The sequence below is a fragment of the Psittacula echo genome, assembly GCF_963264785.1.
Source record: "Psittacula echo genome assembly, chromosome: 15".
Classification (NCBI taxonomy): Eukaryota; Metazoa; Chordata; class Aves; order Psittaciformes; family Psittacidae; genus Psittacula; species Psittacula echo.
Window position 1 is genome coordinate 7,426,286 of NC_137751.1, and position 21,814 is coordinate 7,448,099.

At 43.4% G+C, this 21,814-nt stretch overlaps 1 protein-coding gene across 2 annotated transcripts; it reads left to right on the forward strand.

Annotated features, from left to right (window-relative positions):
- The first annotated feature begins 6,768 nt into the window (after positions 1 to 6,768).
- Positions 6,769 to 19,752, forward strand: TRPV2 (transient receptor potential cation channel subfamily V member 2). 2 transcript variants are annotated; one of them, XM_080630128.1, is made up of 16 exons: positions 6,769 to 6,962; positions 8,676 to 8,965; positions 9,589 to 9,722; positions 10,048 to 10,200; positions 10,894 to 11,034; positions 11,515 to 11,813; positions 12,255 to 12,431; positions 12,868 to 13,026; positions 13,149 to 13,244; positions 13,771 to 13,841; positions 14,491 to 14,656; positions 15,386 to 15,452; positions 15,540 to 15,847; positions 16,202 to 16,320; positions 17,086 to 17,180; positions 17,953 to 19,752. In XM_080630128.1, exons 2-16 carry the CDS (start codon positions 8,733 to 8,735, stop codon positions 18,081 to 18,083), a joined length of 2,349 nt encoding a protein of 782 aa, XP_080486254.1. In that variant the 5' UTR covers positions 6,769 to 6,962; positions 8,676 to 8,732; the 3' UTR covers positions 18,084 to 19,752. The 2 variants fall into 2 exon arrangements, with proteins under 2 accessions (XP_080486254.1, XP_080486255.1); XM_080630129.1 differs by having other exon boundaries at positions 17,908 to 18,088.
- The last annotated feature ends 2,062 nt before the right edge of the window (positions 19,753 to 21,814 follow it).

The following is a 21,814-nucleotide window of genomic DNA, read 5'->3' on the forward strand; positions in this document are numbered from 1 at the left end:
GATCTTGTAGTCTGTCTCAGTTCAAGCTAGTAAAACTGGTATGTTTTAAGTGACATGCTTACCCTGGCTTTCTCCCATGGCAGTTTAAGCCTCTTTGCATGCTTAATGAGGCTGTTGTGGATGAAACATCTGGATTAAAGTCTTAATTCAAGCACTAAAGCAATGTTGTTTCTTTTTACTATAGTTAATTTCCAGGAAGGATACTCTGGTAAAAGACTCAGAAAGCCACACATGAAATACAGGGGTGAGCTTGTCAGTGCAATGGGGTGGGCTTTGCTCCAACTTGTGAACTTGCAGTGTGTTTAAATTGACTTAGGTGGTGGTGAGTGTGAACAGCTGCGCTGCCTGACACTGCTGTGAAGGGACTTGAACTTTCAATATGCTTGGAGAGGTGGGGTGTACAAGAGCAAATACGAGTAGTTTTGTATTTTATTGAAGTGGGAAAATCATGTTGCAGTGGCAGCCTCTAGAAGGTACAAAACTGGGTGTGGGGTTGCGGTTTGGCTGTTGTGCATGGAATGTGTGATTTGGGGAAGTGCTAACTGCAGTGAGAGTGGCTAATGGGGCAGGAGTGGGCAGATGGGAGAGTGTCTTCATGCAGTGGGTGTAGTGAACTGCCTGAAATTAATGGCAATAAAGACTACTGAGCCAGGGTAACAGCTTCCTGGTTTGGGCTAAGTACAAGTTTTCTACATGGCTGTTTAACGCCAGAAGCTGGGAAATTCTCACTGAAGCCTGGATTGTGTTGTGTTTTAATGGGGTGGGGTTAAATGGTTTGGTTCAACTGAGTAGGGGTGAGTTTGATACCTATGTGCTTGTTCACTTGAGTATTACCAAGTTGTACCTGTGGTGGCTGCCTGTCTTCTGTTGAATTTTGACAGCTACTTACCTTGCAATGGGAATCCTGGCATCTACATGCTGTGTGTGCAGCCTTTCTGTGCTGTCACACTTTGCCTTTTACTGGTAACCCTGTATTATGTTCTATCTTGGTGGGTTTGGGGTTGGAGGGGTTTTTTGTCTGTTGTAGGGTTGCTGTGAAAGTTTCTTTCTCCTGAATGTCAGCTTTGAGTGTAACATCACAGTATCTGTGGTAAGCAAGCCACTCATTAGCAGTGTGTTCTTGGCATGGATTCAATCCTGGCTAAAAGGTTGCACTACTCATTTCCAGAAGGCTGCAATAAAACTGGTTGTTTAGTTGTAACTAAAGCTCATTGTGGTTTAATGGTTAGATAACTTTTTTTTTTTTTCTCAGTACTGGGGCTTGCTTCCCTGCCTGCTATACCTGGCTGTGCTAGCATAAACCTGAAGTATTTCTGTAAACAATTGCTCTTTCTACCATAAGAGATACCTTCGTTAGATTGAGTTTTCCTGATTGCTGTTTTGCCTTACTTCATACTTTTTGCTGTTCAGGCACATGTCCAGCTCCTGCTTTTTCCAGTCCAGCTGCCTAGGCAGGCTGCCCAGGGAGCCTGTAGAGACTCATTCCTTGGAGATCCTCACAGGCTGGCTGGACGTGGTTCTGGGCAGAAGAAGCTCTAGGTGGCCCTGGTCAAGTAGGGGAGCTGGCTGAGATGTCCTCGAGAGGTCACTGCAAGCCCTGACTGTTCCCCAGTTCTCTCTGGGTGTCTGATAGCCCAGGTCTCCGCTCAGCACTGCACGAACTCCTGTTCAGAGGAGATAGAAGACTGAATAAATTTACATTGCTTATCTTTTTCTGCTACTGTTATGCTCCATGGTACAACTAGCTGCTTTATCTTCTCTGGCTTACAATTAACAGATGTCCTTTCTCAAGTTGTAATAATTAAGCTAATCTGTGTGGTAGCAGATGCTGACTGGTTGGTTGGATAACACAGGGTGCAGGTACAGTTTGCCTTGTTTGAGATACGGGTCTGTAAGTGGCAGGTTGCCAGCTTAGGAGCTTTGGCTGGTTGGGTGAAACTGGATGTTGCCCATGTGCTTGTTTCCCCAGCTCTGTAGGAAGATTTCCTTAGGTGAAGCTTGTGCAGAAAGTTAATTAGCATTTGGCTTACTAAAAATGCCACATAATGGCACATCCATAAAGCTGAAGCACAAGGAGTGAAATCCCGAGAGCTGTAGTGTTGCAGCACTACCTGGGTGAAGTGTGGAGCTGGCCTCGCTGTGAGGATGTGGGGACACTTAGGCTTGAGCTCTGCTGCTCCTTGTGTTACCCAGGCTTCTGATCCCCCAGCTAATGGAGGAGTGGCAGTCACTAGCTGGAGAGATGGCTGCAAGGGATTATGTCATTAATGAAGGAAATTCTTTGCAATTTATCTTAAATGGTGTGAATTAGGGAAATTACATAAATGACAAGGAAACATAAATATGAATGTGCATAACATGCATTGTTTGCACTGAAGAAGATAGGAGCGAAAGACTCAGGAAGAGGTATCAGGCAATGTAAATGACTGATGTTAAGATACAACTGTGGTGGTACCTCAGTTCGATCTGCTTAGAGCTAGCTCTTCATAACTGAAGAACTTGATAGGCTTTAGCCAGAATCTGTATGCTGTTTAAATAGCATAATCCTAATGCTCCCACACCGACCACAGGTTCTAATAACATCTTCTAATCCTGCTGCAAGGTGAACTTTGTGACTGGCCTTTGGTTTCTTTTCTGACAGCTTCAGGTAATTTCTACTCTGTTCTCTCTTAAACCAAAAAACTCCCAAGATTTCAAGGGGTTTGTCCTCTGTGCTTTTAAAAACATACTTCAAAGAAGACAACTAAGATAACCCCGTGACAGTGGTATTTGGATATGTTTAGTGTTTTGCTGTGTTAGCAACTGTCCTGAAAAGTAATCCTGTAGGATAAGTGGGGATTAAGGCAGATAAACACTGGGAATACCTCAGTGTGTTTGCAGTCTCGTCTGCAGTTCCAAAGGCATTGTGTAGCAGCTGTGTCCAAAGATCCTTGGCTGCACAATTTTGTATTTACGGAATGTTGCTGCATCATCCAAACCAGCTTCATTTGGAACTTGAGGTTTTAAATTAGACGAGTATCTGTTAACTCCTTTGATACATAAGTGAATGGCTGTAATTCTCACAAGTATGTGGTTGCAACCCTGCTATTTCTGAAGAATTTCGTACTGAGGCTGTTTTCATAAGCAGCAGGAATTCAGGTTTCCTTGGTGGCCACTGGATGTCACTGTTTCTCCACAAAAGTGTTTTGTAACTACCCTTGGGTTTCCTATCTTGCTGCTATTTGATTGTCAGTGGAGCATTCCTTCAGGCTATAATCCTACAGAAAGGGATACATCAAGTAGAAAGATATTTCCATGTAAGGAATAAGAGAAGTGGATATTTCCTTCAAAGCTCTGAGAAGTATATATATATATAGGAACCTTTAAATATTATGATGTAAGATTAGCAGTTACAGAAATCATAGAATCATAGAATAGTTAGGGTTGGAAAGGACCTTAAGATCATCCAGTTCCAACCCCCTTGCCATGGGCAGGGACACCTCCCTCTAAGCCATATCACCCAAGGCTCTGTCCAGCCTGGCCTTGAACGCCGTCAGGGATGGAGCATTCACAACTTTCCTGGGCAACCCATTCCAGTGCCTCACCACCCTAACAGTAGAGAACTTTCTATAAAGAACTACTGTCATGTAAATGAATTTAGTCCCCAGGGACATCAGGTTCTGACAAAGAATTATATGTAAGAATATTTGGATTTGATTGGGCATTGGCTGTTGTCTCTAGAGATACACCCTTCTGTCTGTGTAACTATAACAAAGAGAGCTGCTAAAATTCATGCCTTCAGTATGGGGTTGCATGAAAAAAGACTCTTTGTATTTTCCCAGGCGTGAAAGTGCAACTTTAAAACAAACACTTCTTTTTTAATTAACCATATGGCTTTCATGAGGTTTGAGTGAAGCACTGCCCTACCTGTTGGGTTTGGAGAGAATTTGGTCCACCCTTGTGTGCTGATACTACAGCATGCTTACCTTCCTCCTGTAAAGGTAAGTTTGAGCTGCTGCTCCTCAGAGTGGCTATAGATGAATGCTGTAACTAAATTACAGGCACATGTAAGTGACTTTGCTCTTCTATTTATAGCATCCAGAGAGGATATTAATCATAAGATGGTTTTTTAGTATTTGGTAAAAATGGGCACTTAGGTGAGCAGAGAATACCTATTATAGGAAATGTGCTTGTTCCATCTTTTCACAGCACCATCTTCCTCATGCTTGCTTTTGATTTCTGCTTAAGCAGGTTCTGGTCATCACTTTTCCTGCCATGAATTACTGTGCTGCATCATATATCATCTGTAATTGTATCATTAATGTATTTTATAGTAGTATGAAATAGAATTTATTGATTTGACTTAAAGTTTCGCTTAGTAGTTAAGAGTTTGACTTCTCTCTTCCCAGATTTAAGGTTTCCACAGAATGTGTGTCTCCTGTCAGGAGAAACTTAGTGCCATCAGACACATTTGCATCAGTAAAATAAGTACTGAGCAAGTGCAGGATTCCTTCTTGTTTCCCCAAATTAAAGCCTCAAAAGGCAAGAGGATCACATGGCACTTCCCAAACTTCAGGTTGGCAGATAGGTGAAGTGAATTTGCTGCTTTTATTCGCCTTGCATGCTGCTTTGGGTGGCTTCCTCCTGAGTCCCAGCAGCTTTCAGTACTTTAAGTTTTGGTGGCAAGATGCTTGTTAGGCATCCCAACCAGCTCAGCTGGCTGGTGTGCAGCAGTGTCGTCATTCCATGACAGACCTCGGAACGCTGTCACTGGCAAGTGCATGTTTGGGCAGATCTTGTATTTTTTTCCCTGCCTTGCTCTGAAATGGGAGCACAAGTGTTTTACCCCAGTGTACTCCACGGAAGCATGTGCGCATGTGTGTGCACATACCAGTGTTTCTGTGTTCCCCAGCAGCTCCATGGTTTTGTTTTGCTGTGGTGACCCCTCAGCTGGCAGTGGTTCCTTTCCCAGCAAGCTGCACATTCTCCATCCTCTGTGTAAGCTATTAAAACCAGATGCGCAGAAAGAACTCTGTTATGATGAACTTTTGTGAGCTGATTTCATTTCTTGGCTGGAATAGTGGGCTGTCTCCCATGAAAGCTGGGGGAAAAGCCCAAGAGGATTTAAACTCTTAAGTCTGAGCTAAACTCCTGGTTCTGAATCTATGTCTGTTGAAATCACAGTAAATTAAGTGTAACGCAGCTAAACCAAACTGAACTAAATGCAAAGCTGGAGTGAGAGAGAGGAGAGATGAAATTGGTCGTGCATTTATCTGCCATATTTGTTCTTTGTAGATTATTCTGTGGGTCCTAATACATCATTAAACCTGGAAAGAATAAGTAGCTTTGCATTGTTCCTGGATCAGCTTAATTTTAAAACACAGGAATCTGAGAAATAAGCTTGTGATCTCATGCAAAACCATGAAAGAGGAAAAGGCACCCTGCCATTTAGTGGGTGTATTTATAGGAAGGTCTTCTCACAGCCTGTATCTGACTCAAAGTAGAAGCCATCTGGGAATGTTTCTGTGGGTAAGGACCACATTCCAGGAAGTGTCACATCATGCTGCAGTCCTGTCAGACAAGGACTGCTTTAGGCTCTCTTTCGGCTCATGGTAGGTTTGGGAGAAGAAAGCAACAGCCAGAGTTCAGTGTGTCATGATGTGACACCCCTTCTCAATGTTTTTGGACCAATGGTAAAGTTTTGAGATTTCTTACAGAATCTGCCCCCATTATCAAGCTGTTGATTAGAAGAGCTCTTTACCATTTTGGCAGTTAATAAGGTTCTCTAGATGACCCCTAGATCCCATTAAATGCCTTTGTAAACCATCAGTGCTCTACAGAGTACAGATGAGAACCACACTGCAGCACCACTGTGCTGGGGAAGGCTGTTGAGACTGTGGGTGCTGAATGTCATCCTGCGCTGATGCTGAGGTCTCAGTTGTTTTAGGAGTGGAAGAGAAAAAACTAAGACACTTGGTGTGGGCTAATGTCCTCTCTTTCCCAGGGTCCTGTCTTGTGAGTGGTAAGTGAAGTGGTACTGGTGTGTGTACATGGTCTCAGCAACAGGCAGTTATAGGAATGACCAGTCAGTGCTCTTAGAAGTAGCTTCACCAAGATGTTCACTCCTTTGGAGTGCTCATTTCCTTTTGCATAAGGAAATAAGCAGTAAGGGCAAATTAAGTAACCAGTAGCCTAAGTGTCTGGAAACTGAGTCTGCTTTGTGCAGTTTCCTGTGCCTGTGATAAGTAGCTGACACTGTACTTTGTACGGTAACGTTCTGGCTAGTTTATTGTCTCATACCATTTGCACTGCCTCGTAGCTGGGCTGTGTTGTGCGAGGAGAACTGGCTTCCCACAGAGCAATTGACCTCAGATGTTCCACTGCTTACTTGCTTATCCTGGGGCTAACTGAAGGAGCCTTGTGACACCTCACAACAAAACTACGGGCTCTAGCGCTGTCAGGATCAAATCAGCTGCCTCCCTTGAGATCTGAGTGGGCTGTTATTGAAAGCCCTGAGATGTTGCCTCTATACGTGCAGGCAGGGGTTAAGCATTATGAATTTGCAATAGCCAGCCAGCTTTCCCATATAAGAGCACTGCACTCATTGGCTCTCTCTTTTACTGAGAAATCTATCTAGTCATTTCCTGTGCAAGCCCTTCGCTTGGCAAAAAGCTATACAGTTGAGTAAATAACAATAATCCGTGGTTATTCCTTCTCACAGGCAGCTTGGATTCTCTCATGGACCACCACCATCTAGAAGTTCAACGTTGCACCGTTAACAGGCTGCTATTATGAGTGTGGTCTTCTCTGCAGAGGAGGAGGACTCTCACCCATGGATGTAAATAACTTGGGGTCTGCTTTCACACTAATTAACACTTGTTGGTATTTGGCTTGGCTTGTACCGAGAGATTATTTACCGTCTGAAGAATCCCTTGGGACTCCTTGTCAGATCAGTTCTTGGGTGGAGCTTGAAGCAACTTGGGGTAAGTGCTGTGCTCTTCCTCTTTTGACAGCAGGGCTTTTCTGTGCTGCGCTGCTCAAAATGGCTTGCCAGAGTCACGGAAAGAAACAACTCAGTTCTTGAGTAGAGAAGTGAAAGTTGAGCTGGCAAACAGAGAGTGGTCTCTGTTTCCTAGGGACGGACAAAGTGGATATATATATTATAGGGTCCTTTTTTATAGGGCCGTTTTGCTCTCTCTTTTAAACCAGACGGTCTGTCTGTACAAGACTGACAATAAGTAACTCTCTCCAGTGCTGTGGAGAGATGGAAAATGCAGCTGAGAAATGATTTTGGGGAAAGGAAGACAGAAAAGCACAAGCAAACTATTATGGAAGTACAAATAGCTCTCTAAAGGATCAGCAAATATACCAGTAAGTGTTTTGGGGGAGGAAATAAGTCTGAAAGGGTGTTATAGGGTGTATGCCTGTGTGTGTGGAGGAATGTTTGTCATTAGAGCGCAGACTAAACTGAATGGCTGAATTATCATAATGGTTTGTCTTGAAATCAGCCCTTGGATTTCTTGCTGTGATCTGCATAAAGATGTTTTGTGGCTGTTTGCTGCCTAGAACTATGTTCCTTCATATCCTAATCTAAGGCATAATGCCTATGCTTTCTTATGTATGTCAATTTACCTCTTTGATGGTACAGGCTCTGGAGTCTGGCTGTAGTCCCAGCAAAGGAGATTTCACTTCAGGGAAAGCCTGTTAACCATTTGGAGGGAGTACATGGGAATAAGACAGAGTTATTCAAGAAAGCTTTGCTTCAGGTTGGTAATCGTGGATTACCTTCCTGCCTCACAAACTGTGTGTGAAACTGGAGTCATGCTGACGACAGATAGCTTGCACAGGGTGTGGATCTGAGATGTATTCAGATGCATATGAAGAGATGTCTCAAAAGAGTAAAAAAGGAGTACAGGACATACTTAATAAAGTGGGCTGGCTGGATGCTCTGATGAATACTGATGCTGTCTGTGCAGCAGATCCAGATCCAGCCTTATTGTTGGGAAACTTGTGGTCTGTGCAGGCTCTGAGGGCTCTTGAGTGTTCACCTGGCAGCTGGGCTGTGCGTCCGCCTGTGGTGTGGGGCTCAAGTTCAAACCCTGTGCTCACATTGATAGGCAACAGCTCCAAACACTGAGAAGATCCCACTCTTTTTGCCCCAGGATGAAACACAAGAATGCCTGAGGGGAACATAATTTGCATGTATGTTTTCCATGTAGAAACAGCGTAATGCTTACCAGCAAAGAACATGAACAAACTTCCCACTCTCTTGCAAAGGAGGCCTACAGTTAATCTTATCTTTTTGGCCACTTGGTGACTAGCCTCTGTTGGCTGCACTGAGACAAGAACAATGACTGTAGTCTCCTGAAGATCCACTTTCTTTGCCTTTTAAGTAAGGAACCTGTGCTGCTGCCAACAGGTGAGGTCATCTTACAAAGGGGGTTCAGATGTTCTGCAGACCAGTTGCTTGTATTTCATGAACTGCTTGTGCACTTCTTTTCCAGCGGTACCCTATCTAAGGCCTTGTATTTATTCAAATACTCCCACTGTGCACAGTTTTACTGAGTCTCTCTCTCAAGGGTTCCATAGTCAACTGTAGGAATGCTGGACCTGGAAGCGTGCTTTCCTCTCTGTGCTGCGTTGAACACATTCTAGGTTTGTGAACAAATGATGTCAATTCTCCCTCTCCCTTGCAGGTTTAGTCTCCTAGCGCAGAAAATCTTTGTTGATCTGAAAGATCATCTCTCTTAGAAATGGATAACTTCACAAGTGGGCAGCCAGGCCCAGGTCAGAGGAACAGGTTGATGGGATTGCTAGAAACAGATGACAGTACCCCAGAAGATAAACGTGCACCTAGTAAAAAGGAAGAAAGATCAGGACCTGGAAAGAGAGAGCAACGACCCTTGGAGACACCTTATCAGGAGGAAAGCAGTAACTTTCCTCCTAAAATCAAGGTTAATCTGAACTATCGGCCAGGACTTAGCAAGTGAGTAACTGTTGGGTATTTGACAAGGGTGCAGTCCCTATACTGATCCCTGCTGCTGGGGGCCTATAGGCTTCACAAAGTCTAAACTAAAAGTGGCAGTGTAGAAGTATTGCAGGCATCTGGTGGGAGGTAATTAAAAGAAGAAAGGGGACATATTAGCCCTTTCCTTCTGCACTTGGAAGGTAGGGTGTGTGTTGTGTATTTTGTGTAAATCTGAACTAACACTAAATAAGCCAAGTTGGGTGTAAGAGCATCTTAGTGTGGAGCCCTATACTTGCCGCAGAGGGATGTAAACCAGTTCACAGAGTGTTTTGCACCGTGTGATGGGACTGACTCTGGTCCTGCAGCTATCTTGGGCATCTCTGTCTTTATGCTATGGGTGTATTCCAGGGTTGCACATCAGACTGGATCTGGGAAAAGCTCCAGCTGATGGAAAGAGCAGCCACTTAAGAGAATTCTGGGAAAGAACTGTCTCTATTTTTCCCTTGACTTAAAAATAAAATACTTGTTTTTTCTGACAAACTTTTCTGCCTCCCTCCTTTCTTACACCATCTCTCTAGACCTTACTGTACACTCTTGTCTTCTGCTCTCCAAAACTTCCTAACACTGCATTTCTTCCATAGCCAGAAGGACCCAAATCGCTTTGACAGAGGCAGGCTCTTCAGCGCAGTCTCAGGGGGCAGCCCCGAGGCACTGGATGGTTTACTTGAGTACTTAAGGAGGACCTCCAAATTTCTCACCGATTCTGAATACACAGGTAGAGTCCTGCGCAGTACTCCATAACTAGGGTTAGCAGAGGCAGTGCTTCTCAATGCAAGGGGGAAGCAGGGGAACCTGCTCGTGGTTCTTTGCTTTCTTCAGCCCTCTGTCCATACTTTTATCTTCCTAACGTCCGCCTGAGGATGGAGAATGCCATTAACTATATATATCTTAAGGCTTTTGCCTCTACTCCAGACTAAAAATACTAAGAAAGGCCTTTAGAATAATTATTTGGTCCTTCAGTGAGAGTTAAGTTCTGAATCAAGTAATAGAGATGTGTGCAAAGCACGTGCACAACCCATTCAATTCTCTTTTTCTACTAGATGCAAATACGGGGAAGACCTGCTTAATGAAAGCCCTGTTGAACTTAAGAAATGGAAAGAATGACACAATCCCACGTTTGCTGGAAATAGACCAAAATACACACAATCCCAGGCCACTTGTCAATGTGGCATGCTCTGACTGTTACTACAGAGGTAAGGGTTCTGTTTTGGTGCCATATCAGAGCACCTTCCTTGTTACCTGGGTAAGGGGTGCAGATACAAGGAAAAAGAAGAGCTGGAGCTTATGCAGCACTGCAGTTCCAGAATTCTGGTGCAGTTACACTAACAGCCCACTCACCTTATATTTCTGGTTCTGGTACTGCATCTTCTTCAGCTTTGAATTATACACTTCTGTAACTTCTTTCTTGTTCTATAAAATGAATGATGCGTGTTTAGTAACCCAAGAATATGAGAGGATATGCTTGGGAAAGTTTAAAAATCGTGTCTAAAGGGAGAAAAGAAATAGTATATCACTATTAAAATATGAGTTCTGCTGTTTGGGTTATTCTTATAATAGCAGACATGCAGCGTAGTTATGTACATGTATGATTGTCTTTATCTTTTCATGGCTGCTTGGGATTTTAGTTCCAGGCAGGGGCAGTTGTCTGGTCTTGTGCTGAATTTGTGACGGTCTTGAGGGTTGTCTTCTGACTCAGTGTTTGCAATGTTCTTTTCCAATGAATGCTGTTGAAAGTCATCAATTGCCACCCACTCCCTGCCCAGCACTGAGGCTGTAGGATTGCTGTGCAGAACACAGTGATTGTTGAAATAGCACTTTGCTGAAGATTCCTTTGCCTGTTCCCTTTGATAGTGGCACTGACTGGTGAGTTTTGCCTGTTTTCTTAGGCCAGACAGCACTCCATATTGCCATAGAGAAAAGGAGCCTAGATTTAGTGAAGCTTCTAGTAGAAAATGGAGCTGATGTCCATGCCAGAGCCCACGGTGAATTCTTCAAGAAAAAGAAAGAAGGAGTTTACTTTTATTTTGGTGAGTCAATGTGGAACATGTTCCGTTGCTTTTTATACGGCCTTACTGTACACAGTGCCATAATTCTCAGTTTGGTTTGCCCCTCTGTGCATGGGTTGGCATCTCCACTGTCCTGTAATCAAGCTCTTGACTTACTTGAATGGCAGGATCCTTTCACAGACTGAGGTGTCCAATGAGCATTTGGCATCATCTTTGGTTTTATGTGTTTTAATCCCATCTGAGGAGCCTCAGACAGAAACAAGCTCTTGGTTAGTTTAACCAAATTAGGGGTCTGTGAAAGTGCTTGAGCTGCCCCCAGAAATAAGTAGTAATTTACTACAAAACCCTTTCTGAATCTAGAGACACTGAGGAAGAACTTGTTCTGTGTTCCAGTGGTAAATCTATAGGCTATATATATTTTCTTAGAATTGCTTTTATTTTTCTTTAATTCTTTTTCACCTGTTTCTGCTTCCCCTTCGAATACTGTCCTCATCTCTTCAGGTGAACTTCCCTTGTCCTTGGCGGCTTGTACCAACCAGCCTGAGGTTGTGGAATATCTTCTAAACAATCCCCACCAGAAAGCCAGGCTCCAGGAGCAGGACACGCAGGGCAACACAGTCCTCCATGCCCTGGTGATGATTGCAGATGACACTGAGGAGAACACCAAGTTTGTGAGCACAACTTATGTTGAGATCTTGAAGGCAGGTGTGAAGGTTGACCCAATGTCGAAGCTGGAGGAGATTGTGAATTATGATGGATTAAATCCTCTGCAGCTTGCTGCCAAGACAGGCAAAGTGGAGGTAAAGACAGAGGGGAACCCTGGGGTGACTGAGAAACAAGGAAAACTGTATTATACTTCCTCAGCTTAGCGTCTGATGTAGGAGCTTCTTGCACCCAACCTGTAGTATGCTGATGACGGTGGCATTGCCACTTGAGACAATAAAGGAGGCTTCCTCCAGGCTACTGCACTTAATGTCCTACAGAGTCTGAGCTAGCTGCTGCTGCTGTCTGTCCCAGTGAAGATAGCTGGTCTGAACTGAAATTGGTTCTACTTCTGGAGGAGCTGATACAAGGTGTAGTTAGATGAATGTCTGCTTTTAGCTAGAAAATCTGGTATTTGGGTATATCAAAGCATACGCTGCAGAAAGCCAGGTGTCATGTATTTTGAAGGTGATTTGGGTATTCTTGTGTCGTTCTGCACGTTCATTGCATACGCATGTATGCATCTGGTTTCTCTGTAGATCTTCAAGCACATTATCCAAAGAGAGATCAAAGACCCAGTGTACAGGCACCTGTCACGCAAGTTCACTGAATGGACCTATGGGCCTATCCATGTGTGTCTCTATGACTTGTCCTCTATAGACAGCTTCGAGGAGAACTCTGTGCTGGAGATTCTGGCATACAGCAGTGACACACCGGTGAGTCCTTCAACTCAAAGGCAGCAAAAATCTTTTCTGCCTTTCTATAGTGTTGCTGTTGTATTATGCAAATCATCATTTCAAGTTAATGTGGTGTTTCACATGATCATTTTTCTGGAAAAGAAATGCATGCTGGAAGTATTGGCACATTTTATTATTTATTGTCTGCTTGGTATACCTCTGATCATCTATAATATCAGAGAAATTCTTGAGCCTTTGGTTGTTGTAAGCCTGGATGTGTCCAAATACCTTGATAAAGCCGAGCAAAAATAGCTTCTTACGGGATGGTTGATTTTTTTCATACTGAAAGGCTTGACTGAGTAAACCCTTAACAATTCCCTAGTTAGAGCCACTGACCTCTAACCCAGAAAAAGACAATCCTCTGGTGAGTTTGCATTCCTGTTGACATATGAGTACATTTTTGTTTTTTCCATAGAATCGGTACAAGATGGTAGTTTTGGAGCCACTGAACAAACTGCTTCAGCAAAAATGGGAAACATTTGCTTCCAAGAGATTCTACTTCAGTTTTGTCTCATACTTGTCATTCATGATCATCTTTACAGCCATTGCGTACTATCAACCCCTACGAGTAAAGGTAGGTCCAATCTTCTTTTATCTAGAAAGGCCTGATTGGATGAGTTTAAAAGGTGCTGGGTCATTATCATGACTACCTCTGCCTTCTTCAGTGGGTTTTTGTGTTTTGTTTTTATCCTGCAGCCTTCCTTTCCAGTGGAGTTCACGGCTGGAGGCTTCCTGTGGGTCTCTGGACTCATCATTATCTTGCTAGGAGGCATTTATCTAATCTTTGCTCAGGTATGGGGGTCTTGTGTTTAGTTCCATTGTAAGAAAGGAAAAAAAAGAAACTCACTGACATGAAGGCAACGGACTCAGTTCTCCTGATATGAGGATGTGCATGAGTGGATGACAGGAGGGCATCCTGCTCCAAGACACAGTGTCAGTGCAATCTAACAGTGACAGGAGTGGCACAAGCTAGGTTGCTGGGCAAGAGGAAGAATAAGTTCACGACAGCAAATAATTATGAGAGACTTCTGTGATTTATAGTACTAAAATTCATCCTTGACATTTAGTGCAGTCTATTAATAAAGACATTGGGCTGAGCCATGATTCAGCCCTTGTTTATCCATGAGCTTTATAAAGAAGGCCTTTCTTTCATCTTGGAAGGATGAATAGCTGAAATTTGGGATTTTGAAAATGAAAGCATGAAGAGGAGCTTATGGAACAAACCTTGCCCCTGAGCAATAGGCTATGCTGGACAGGAATCACTCTCTAGCATGCCCTGTTTTTTGATGAATGGCTACCATTGATTTTTCTCTGCTAGAGTCTGTACTTGCGGAGGAGACGCCAGTCCCTGAAGACTATGTGTTCTGACAGCTGCATTGAGATCTTGATGTATGTCTCTTGAGGTTTTTTGCACAGTGAAAGCATGGGTGAAATTGGTTCTCTGCTGTGTGCAGCTAAGTTGCCCTAACATTTCTAGAGAGATGGTGGGCAGGAAAGATTGATTCTCTGCCACTGTCTCCTCTTTCCATCCCTTCCCTGCTTGCTTCTACTTGCAGCATCTTGTCATAACCTTTTGTTGTAACGGACTTTGCTGGGTATGGTCTGTCCTTAGATTTGTAGTGCAACACAGTGAAGGTCAGACCCTCAGTTATTCCACAACTAAGAACATATACTCCTTAGACGAAGAGCTTAAGTTCTCCATCATACTGTCACTGTGGCTCCGAGTTGACTGAAAGGAAAATAACTCCTCAGTTTTCTGAGAAGAAATGTGTATAGATGCATGTGTGTGCATGTATGTGTGCATGTGTTCATAAGTGTTAAATTTTTCCACTTAATTCATAACAAAACTGCAACAGTTTGTGGGTTGGGTTATAACAGGATTTGCTTATATAAACTATGTGTCTGATTAACTGCTACTTTATATGTTCCATGTATCCTTGTAAAATGTGTTTGCTTTTCCTTTCAAAATGGAACAGATCTGCAAATGGGCGTTTTTGTTGAAGTAAGTCACTGTGTCACTCATTCTATTTCTCTCCAGCTTCATCCAGGCTTTCTCATTGCTGCTGTCAGCAGTCCTGTATGGTGCAAGTTCAGAAAACTATGTGGCAGTGATGGTGTTCTCCCTGCTTCTGGGATGGGTGAACATGCTGTATTACACTCGGGGCTTTCAGCGCACTGGCATCTACAGTGTCATGATCCAGAAGGTCAGTACACAGTAAAAAGCTTTGTATGAAAAGCTTTTGGGTGTGAGGAACTAATAGAAGACCTGCAATCACTTTTCTTCTCTCAGGACCATGAAAATCATAAATGGAATTGATGTACTGACTGTGGAAGTAAAGATATTGCACAAGGAGATTAGATCAATGTCTTCAAGGAAGTACATTTGCAGCAAACTACTAGTTTGCTATCTTTGCATTTAGGAAGTGGCAGCAGCTGACATTTCCCTGTTTGCCTTAGGACAACTCAAAACTAGTCGTCAAAACCAGTGCAAGTTCCCTGGAATGGGCTGGGCTGAGAAATGTTTCCAGGTCTATAGAGGAGAATGGGACTAGAAAGACAAGACAAAGCAGAGGTGAAATGTGGTACCAGGGAAGAATTCTGATCACCACTTGTGTGAAACACCATGGAGATGGAAAAAGATGTGTGTGTGTGTGTGTGTGTGTGTGTGTGTGTGTTAAAACAATTCAGAGGCAGCCATACTGGGAAAGTGACATATTTGTTATGTTTGTGTGAATAGGTTCTTAGAAACAACAAGCTTTGGATTAAGATTTGGATTAAGCTACCAATGATGTTACTTGAGGAAGTAATATGTATTAGTAGTTTCTTAAACATATTGTTACTGGGGGTTGGTTTATGATGTGTGAGAGCAGGAGATCATCCATGTGATTTCATGTGAGATAAAGAATGGTGCTTCCTCCTGATTTGTGTTTCAGACTATTCTGAGAGATCTGCTGCGTTTCCTCTTGGTTTATATGATCTTCCTCTTTGGCTTTGCTGCAGGTAATGACTTGCTCAGTGTTATGTTGTAGGCTGGGCTGCAATAAATACATTTTTATAAAGAGGTTTCAAATCCTGTTTTTCTCCTAGCTCTGGTTACACTGATGGGGGATGCTCCTTCAGTCTCTCAGAACAAGTCTCTTGCTCATTTGGAGAGCACTGGAAACCATGCTATGTACGGTGGGCTGCTTAGTGTCTCCCTGGAGCTCTTCAAGATCACCATTGGGATGGGAGACCTGGATTTTCAGGAACATGCCAGATTCAGATACTTTGTCATGCTCCTGCTGCTTCTCTTTGTGATCCTCACTTACGTTCTTCTGCTCAACATGCTGATTGCACTCATGAGTGATACTGTCACAGATATTTCTAGTTACAGCAAAAGCGTCTGGAAGCTGCAGGTGAGGCACAGTGCTGCTTAGCAGTTACGTCGTGGCCTAGACTCCTACTTGAGTCTCATAACATCAGAGGTGACAGTGCCTGTCTTTGTCTTAAGCCTCAGCTATAAACTAAATTCTGTCATTTTTAGATGTATTTAAAACTCTTGCTTTTTTGGGTGGCTACCAGCCTGTCCAGATCCACATGCATAAAAAACTTGAGAGAGTGACTGGCACTATTAATCTAAGGACACTGGAATTGGGTTCCAAAGTGATTTTCTGAGTCAAACTAGTTGCTGATTGGAAAAGATTAAATCAAAAAGTGGGGTTGGGCTCTCTATGCCTTGTTTTCTCTCTGACATGGACCTCTTCTTTCAGAGGGCTATTGCTATTCTAGAAATAGAGAAGGCCTGGCTGTGGCGCCAAGGTGGGAAAAGGAGATCTGGCTGCTTCATGTCAGTGGGCCTCAATAAGAAAGATGAAAGGTGGTGCTTCAGGTAAGAGAGATGACCATTACAGCCTTGTAACGGGTTCTCATGATTCATAAGCCATGAATAACCCTGAACCACCACAGGGAATTTCAGCACTGATTCAAAAGAGTGCCTCAACCACATGTTCCTACAAGTTGGTTGGTGGAAGTTTGAGAGCTAGTTGAACCACCAACACATGCTGTCACCCAAAGATGTCTTGCTTAACCACATCCGTGTAAGCACTGCTGGTGGCAGAGCGTTTGCAATGATGCTTTCTTTATTGCTGTGAGTATAGCTGTAGAGTGGGGGTGTGATAAGAGGGATGCAGGCTGGTTGCCTCTTCACTCAGGAACATGCAATTGGAGTGCAACAGGAGAGGGCAGCACTCTTCCTCACACAGAGGGGCTAGAAGAGCAGATGACCTTTCTCCACCCAGTGAAAAGAACTGCAGGCAGCACTTCAGTAACTCCAGTGTGTTACAGAGCATGTATAGAAAGTGGAACCTTGGAGCATCCTTTGTATTAAGCATGTTCCCTGGGAGGAACTGGAGTATTTTAAACCAAACAACATAGACCAGCACACAGTGTGCATGGGGAGAACATATTGACCTCATGGACTTAGACTACAGAAGACCTTTACTCAAAGAAAAGCTCTGTAGGGCATTGTTGTTACAGCTAAACCATTAGTGTTGTGTTGCCAGGATGAGCTGGGTTCAGATGCTGTGGGACAATGAGATCTGGGTTGAAATGCTGTGTTCCATGTATCAGTTTCTGTTGTATTTTGTCTCTCCAGAGTAGAGGAAATTAAATGGACTGATTGGGCGAAGGATGTGGGAGTTCTTAAGGAAGACCCTGGCAACACCAATGATTCAGAAATAAACCCAGAAGGTAAAATAAATAATGAAGAAAGAGCTTCCGTATCTTTTTAGCTTCCTATGCTGAGCAATTATTCATGGCATGTTAAGTCTTTGGTAACAGAAACTTCAGGCAGTCTGGCTAGCTCATGAAATTGCTTCCACACAGCATCCCTCAGTAGCAGCAGCATCACTTGTGAGCTGAGAAAATAAAGAGTTAGAGTAGGTATGGACCTAGTCAGAGTTTGGGAGCAAATTGAGGATGAAGGAGATGCCATTCCTACTTACCTCTGATAGAAATGGGCACAAAGTGCTGCTGAGAAAAGCAGGGGTTGTTCTTCCCTTTCACTCAGTAGCCTAAATAGATGGTGCTTTTTCTAAGAAAGGTAAAATTTAGGCCCATTGCTAGTGCAAATGTTAAAAACCATATGGCTTTTCGAGCACAAATCAGGGCATTACTACTGGCAACTTTGGCAAATTCTGCCTAAGATAATTATGTTTGCTTCCTTTGTTACACCTGGGAAGCAGCTCTGTGTGGGAAATGAAGAGCTGTTACTCTCTAGAAATTTTCTTCAGCCTGGCAGAGAGCTTGGTCAGAAGCTTCACTGGATTGAAATACAGCCTCCTACTCTTCCAGCATAGGTTCTGCCTAGATGCCAGCTTTCTAGGACTGGGGATGTTGCAACACTTAAAATACTATCTGATGTGTGTTGGGATTTCCCTAAACCTGCACCCTTCTAAAAACTGGATCCCTTTGCCAGCCTCCTGCTGACAAAGGGCTGCTGTTTTTGTGTCTCCTGCTGTAGAGACAAGATCGTGGAAATGGGTGCCACAGAAACAACTGAGACCAGCTGGTTCAGAGGAGCAGTCACTACTGGAGCCCCAGATGTCAGCAACTGAGATGATGCCTCTAGAGGGACAAACCAGGAATCCTTAGGAGGTTTTCTGGATTGCAACCTTGCTTCCACCTTCAAAGGAGCAGTTCTTCCTCTAGCACCTGGAAAAATTGAAGACATTATCAGTATTAAAGTGCATTTAATTGAAGACTGGTTCAGCCTGTGGCTTTAAGTATTTTCATGCACTTTAATCATTAATTTCCTCTGAAGATACTATTTTTATTCAACGTTCTTTGCCTGGCACTTTCTTATTACTATGTCTAAAGGTGCAAGAACAAGATCACGGGGCAGTGGGAGTTGTCTGTGGGAGGCAGCGCTTTCTGAGCTGTATAGAAATAATACTGCTTGCTATAGAGAAGCAGAGGATGAAGTGACTGGTCTAAGAACGGGTCAACTGTTATTCTTTTGTCACAAGAGACTGCCCTGAAGTGCTTTGGAATAAAGACTATTGTAGAGTCATAAAAAGTTGCTAAGGATGGAGTTAGCTTCTGTGCAGAACACTGTTGATATGAGACATGAGTGGACAAATACTCTTCAGTCATCAAAAGCTCTACTGAGTCTTTGTGTCAGTGCCTGCAGTGCTCAGTGTGTAGCCCATATCAGAACTCCCATTTTACAGTATTATAATGAAGTTGTTAGCACGATGTGCACACTTGCTTAAGAGCACAATAGTGATGTGGATTTCCTGGGCCTGTAACTTCACATGGGGAATTTCTGAAACATCTGTCTTTCACAGGTTGCTTTGTGTCTGTAGAAAACAGCAGCAGAATCCCACACATGGCTTCTGAGAGACAGATAGCCCACAATGCATCATGTGGTTAACGTTTCCTGTCAGTCTTAGTGAGCATCCTGTCTTGCTGTAAATGATTAGAAGAACTTCATTGCTTTTTGTAATGTGCACCCTGCCTCAGGCAGGATGAGCAGTGCACTTTGGACTCTGTGAAAGAGGTAAAAATGAGCAGTCTCACTTTCAGCCTTTATTTAAAAATAATAACATGAGTATTTCTGTAAACTGTCAATATAGCAAGTGTACTTCATTGAAAATGTTCATCTTTGGGCATATTTTCAGAGCTTCAGCCTCTCTCAAAAAGGAAGAGATGTGACTATAAGGCCTTATAAAATTCCTCATGCCATGTCACCCAGCACTGTGCTGAACACACTGCCACATGAGTTAGTGACTTTTTCAGGACTTCATGTCAGTTTACACAGCCACATCTGTAAATGTAACAGCTGGTGTTGCATTGGATGCACCTGTCATACAGGCAATGGCTCATGATAACCCTGGAAAAGCTGCAGGCTACAAATGTTGGCAACACCTTTCCTTCAGTAAGATAAACTACACAACTGTAGATCTCCTGTCTTTCACTTCTACTCTGAGCAAGTGAAGCTAGGAGGTTTGTCTTTTGGAGGCATTCATCTTAATCCTGTTGCTTATTACTTGCATGTGACTGGCAGCAAAAGCAGTGCTTTAAAAACTTATTTCCTGTCACTTCGAATGGATTCTTCCCCTGTGCCGGGCAATTCCTTTTGCAGTTTCACTGCATTGGGTCTCTGAACTGTAACTAACTTTTCTCACTCCAGCTTCTGCTGTCTTGCTTTGTGAAGCCTTCAGCAGCTTTTTCCATCTATGGCTTTGTCGTAAATGTTCCGAAGATTTGGCAAGGTGCTGATATTGCACAGAAGGATCATCTGGCATATAGTGATCTATTGCTGTGCTTGACACTTTGCTGTGCAAGGGACACTTCGAGATTCTCAGCGAACGCAGAATCAGATCTGCCATCCCTGCCTGGAGTCTTAATAAAGAGAAGTCTTGCTTACTGGCAGTGGTTTTGATAGCTATGAGCTGTGACAGCTTGCTTTCAAGATAACCTGCCTCTTCAGCCATTCCTTGAGACTGCTTCTCTAAACCCTTTTCTTAAGGGATTTAAAATGTTAGTTTATCTCTAGATCTGCATCAAAAATGTTCTTAAACATCTGGTGTCTGCTCTGAAACAGGGCCCTAGCATTCCTTGTGCTCCACAGTCACACCACAGATCACCAGCCTCAGCCCTCTCAAGCTCATGAATGAAGGGTGATGGACACCAGATAGGCACATGCAGCAAACAGATAGATCAGGTTGGTCAGATTTAGCAGTGCCCAGGCTGCCATACAGTTCTTTGATGTGCTATGGAAAAAGAGGAGAGTTTTGAAGAGTTATAACCTCTCTGCAGTGAGAAGTGAGTTAGCTTTATTGAGATTAATATCAATAACCTCCCAGTTTTCTTTATTTTTAATGCACAAGGTGCCTCTGTGGTTTCACCTTCTGAGCCACTTCCCATTTTGGTCACGTTAAAAACAGGAAGGCTGTCTGCAGTTTATTTTGAGGGATATCTGCAGTTCCTTGCAAGAGGAAGGACTTACAAGCTGACTCATAGCTTTAAAGGCCCAACAGGATTTTGGCATGCACTCTTAATAGGTCATAATGTTTTGCAAGAAAACATTTCAGTCATTTACACAGAAATTATCAATAGGTGAACTGTTCCCTCCCTTCTGTCTCTTGTGGCAGGTAAACCCATCTGCATGTGAACCCATCCCTTTGCAAATGGGGAGGCTTTGCAGGGCTGTCTTCTGAGAAAACAGAAACCTTTCACAAACATCAGTGAAGGAATAGCTGCAGTTTCTCTTCTCTGACTGCTTAGGATGTATGAGCCATGGAGACCCTGAAGTCCCAGCCATGCCATGAAGAAGTCACCAGCAGTTCTCATGACTTTTCATGCAGGGCTATGGATGCTCAAACCCTCCCCTATTTAATTTGGTCAAAGTTGCTTGGCTCCTGCCAGGGCGGGGAGATGAATCCAAATCTTGTTGCTTCCAAACTCCTCCTCCTCTACTTGAGCACACTTTGTGTGGTCATTGCTCTCTATGGCCTCACTACTAGGCTCCAAATACTTACCACTGCAGTGACCTGTCTCGCTGCTTCTTGTCTGGTTTGTATGATTCCCAATTCCCTATAAAGCCATTTTTCTCAGGGCTAGAGGTAGAAGCAAGACTTTCTTGTTCCTCAAATGCTTTGCACATTTTATTTTATGGTTGCTTTTTCCCCCTGCTTTTTTTCAAAGCATGCTCTGAAGCTGGTATGGGGAGCTATATCTGTGCCTCAGTTGAGCCCCTCCCTTTTCATCTCTTCACGACCCCACTTGCAAATGAGCATACTTTCCATTGCCTCTGTAGCTAGCAAAAAGAGCCTTTGAAATGTGACAAGTGAAAAGGCTCAGACAAAGAGCAGATGCTTTATGTAAGTCTGCATAAGCTGCAAAGACCTATTTCTGAAGCGATGCAGCTGGCACATTTCTCAGCTGGAGTGTTCCTGTGGCTAGCTATCAGCTTTATTCTTCTTTGCTCTGTTTAAGAACTTTAATTTGTTAAATGACTAAAAAGAAAATAAAATAGGGGAAAAAAGAAAAAAAAGGCATTTCAAAAGAAAACTGTTCCACTTTGCAACCTCACATCTGCTTCAGCAGCCTGAATAAAAGTGGGGCCAGACGGGACTAGGTAAAGCTTCAGGAAAGCAAGTGCAGGTGCTTCACAGCTGGCACCTAACTGTTACCAAAATCTGAGCGCAAAGAGCGTTTGCTTTCAGTTCAGATCCCTGAGATGTGGAGTGCTACAGCATTTATGGACTGTGGGTGGGTGGTTGTCCAATGTTGTTAAACACAGGGAGTCCTTGAAGGAGGAGAGATGGAAGTAGCTAGAAAGTGTCTGTGTGATTTGTTGCACTCTTTTCTGAGAATGC

What these genes read in the sequence shown, in the direction of transcription:
- TRPV2 (XM_080630128.1), top strand. Translation starts at nt 8,733, where the DNA reads ATGGATAACTTCACAAGTGGGCAGCCAGGCCCAGGTCAGAGGAACAGG. An exon ending in TTTATCTAATCTTTGCTCAG is followed by an intron (nt 13,245 to 13,770) that starts GTATGGGGGTCT and finishes TTTCTCTGCTAG; the next exon opens with AGTCTGTACTTGCGGAGGAG. An exon ending in AAAGCGTCTGGAAGCTGCAG is followed by an intron (nt 15,848 to 16,201) that starts GTGAGGCACAGT and finishes CTCTTCTTTCAG; the next exon opens with AGGGCTATTGCTATTCTAGA.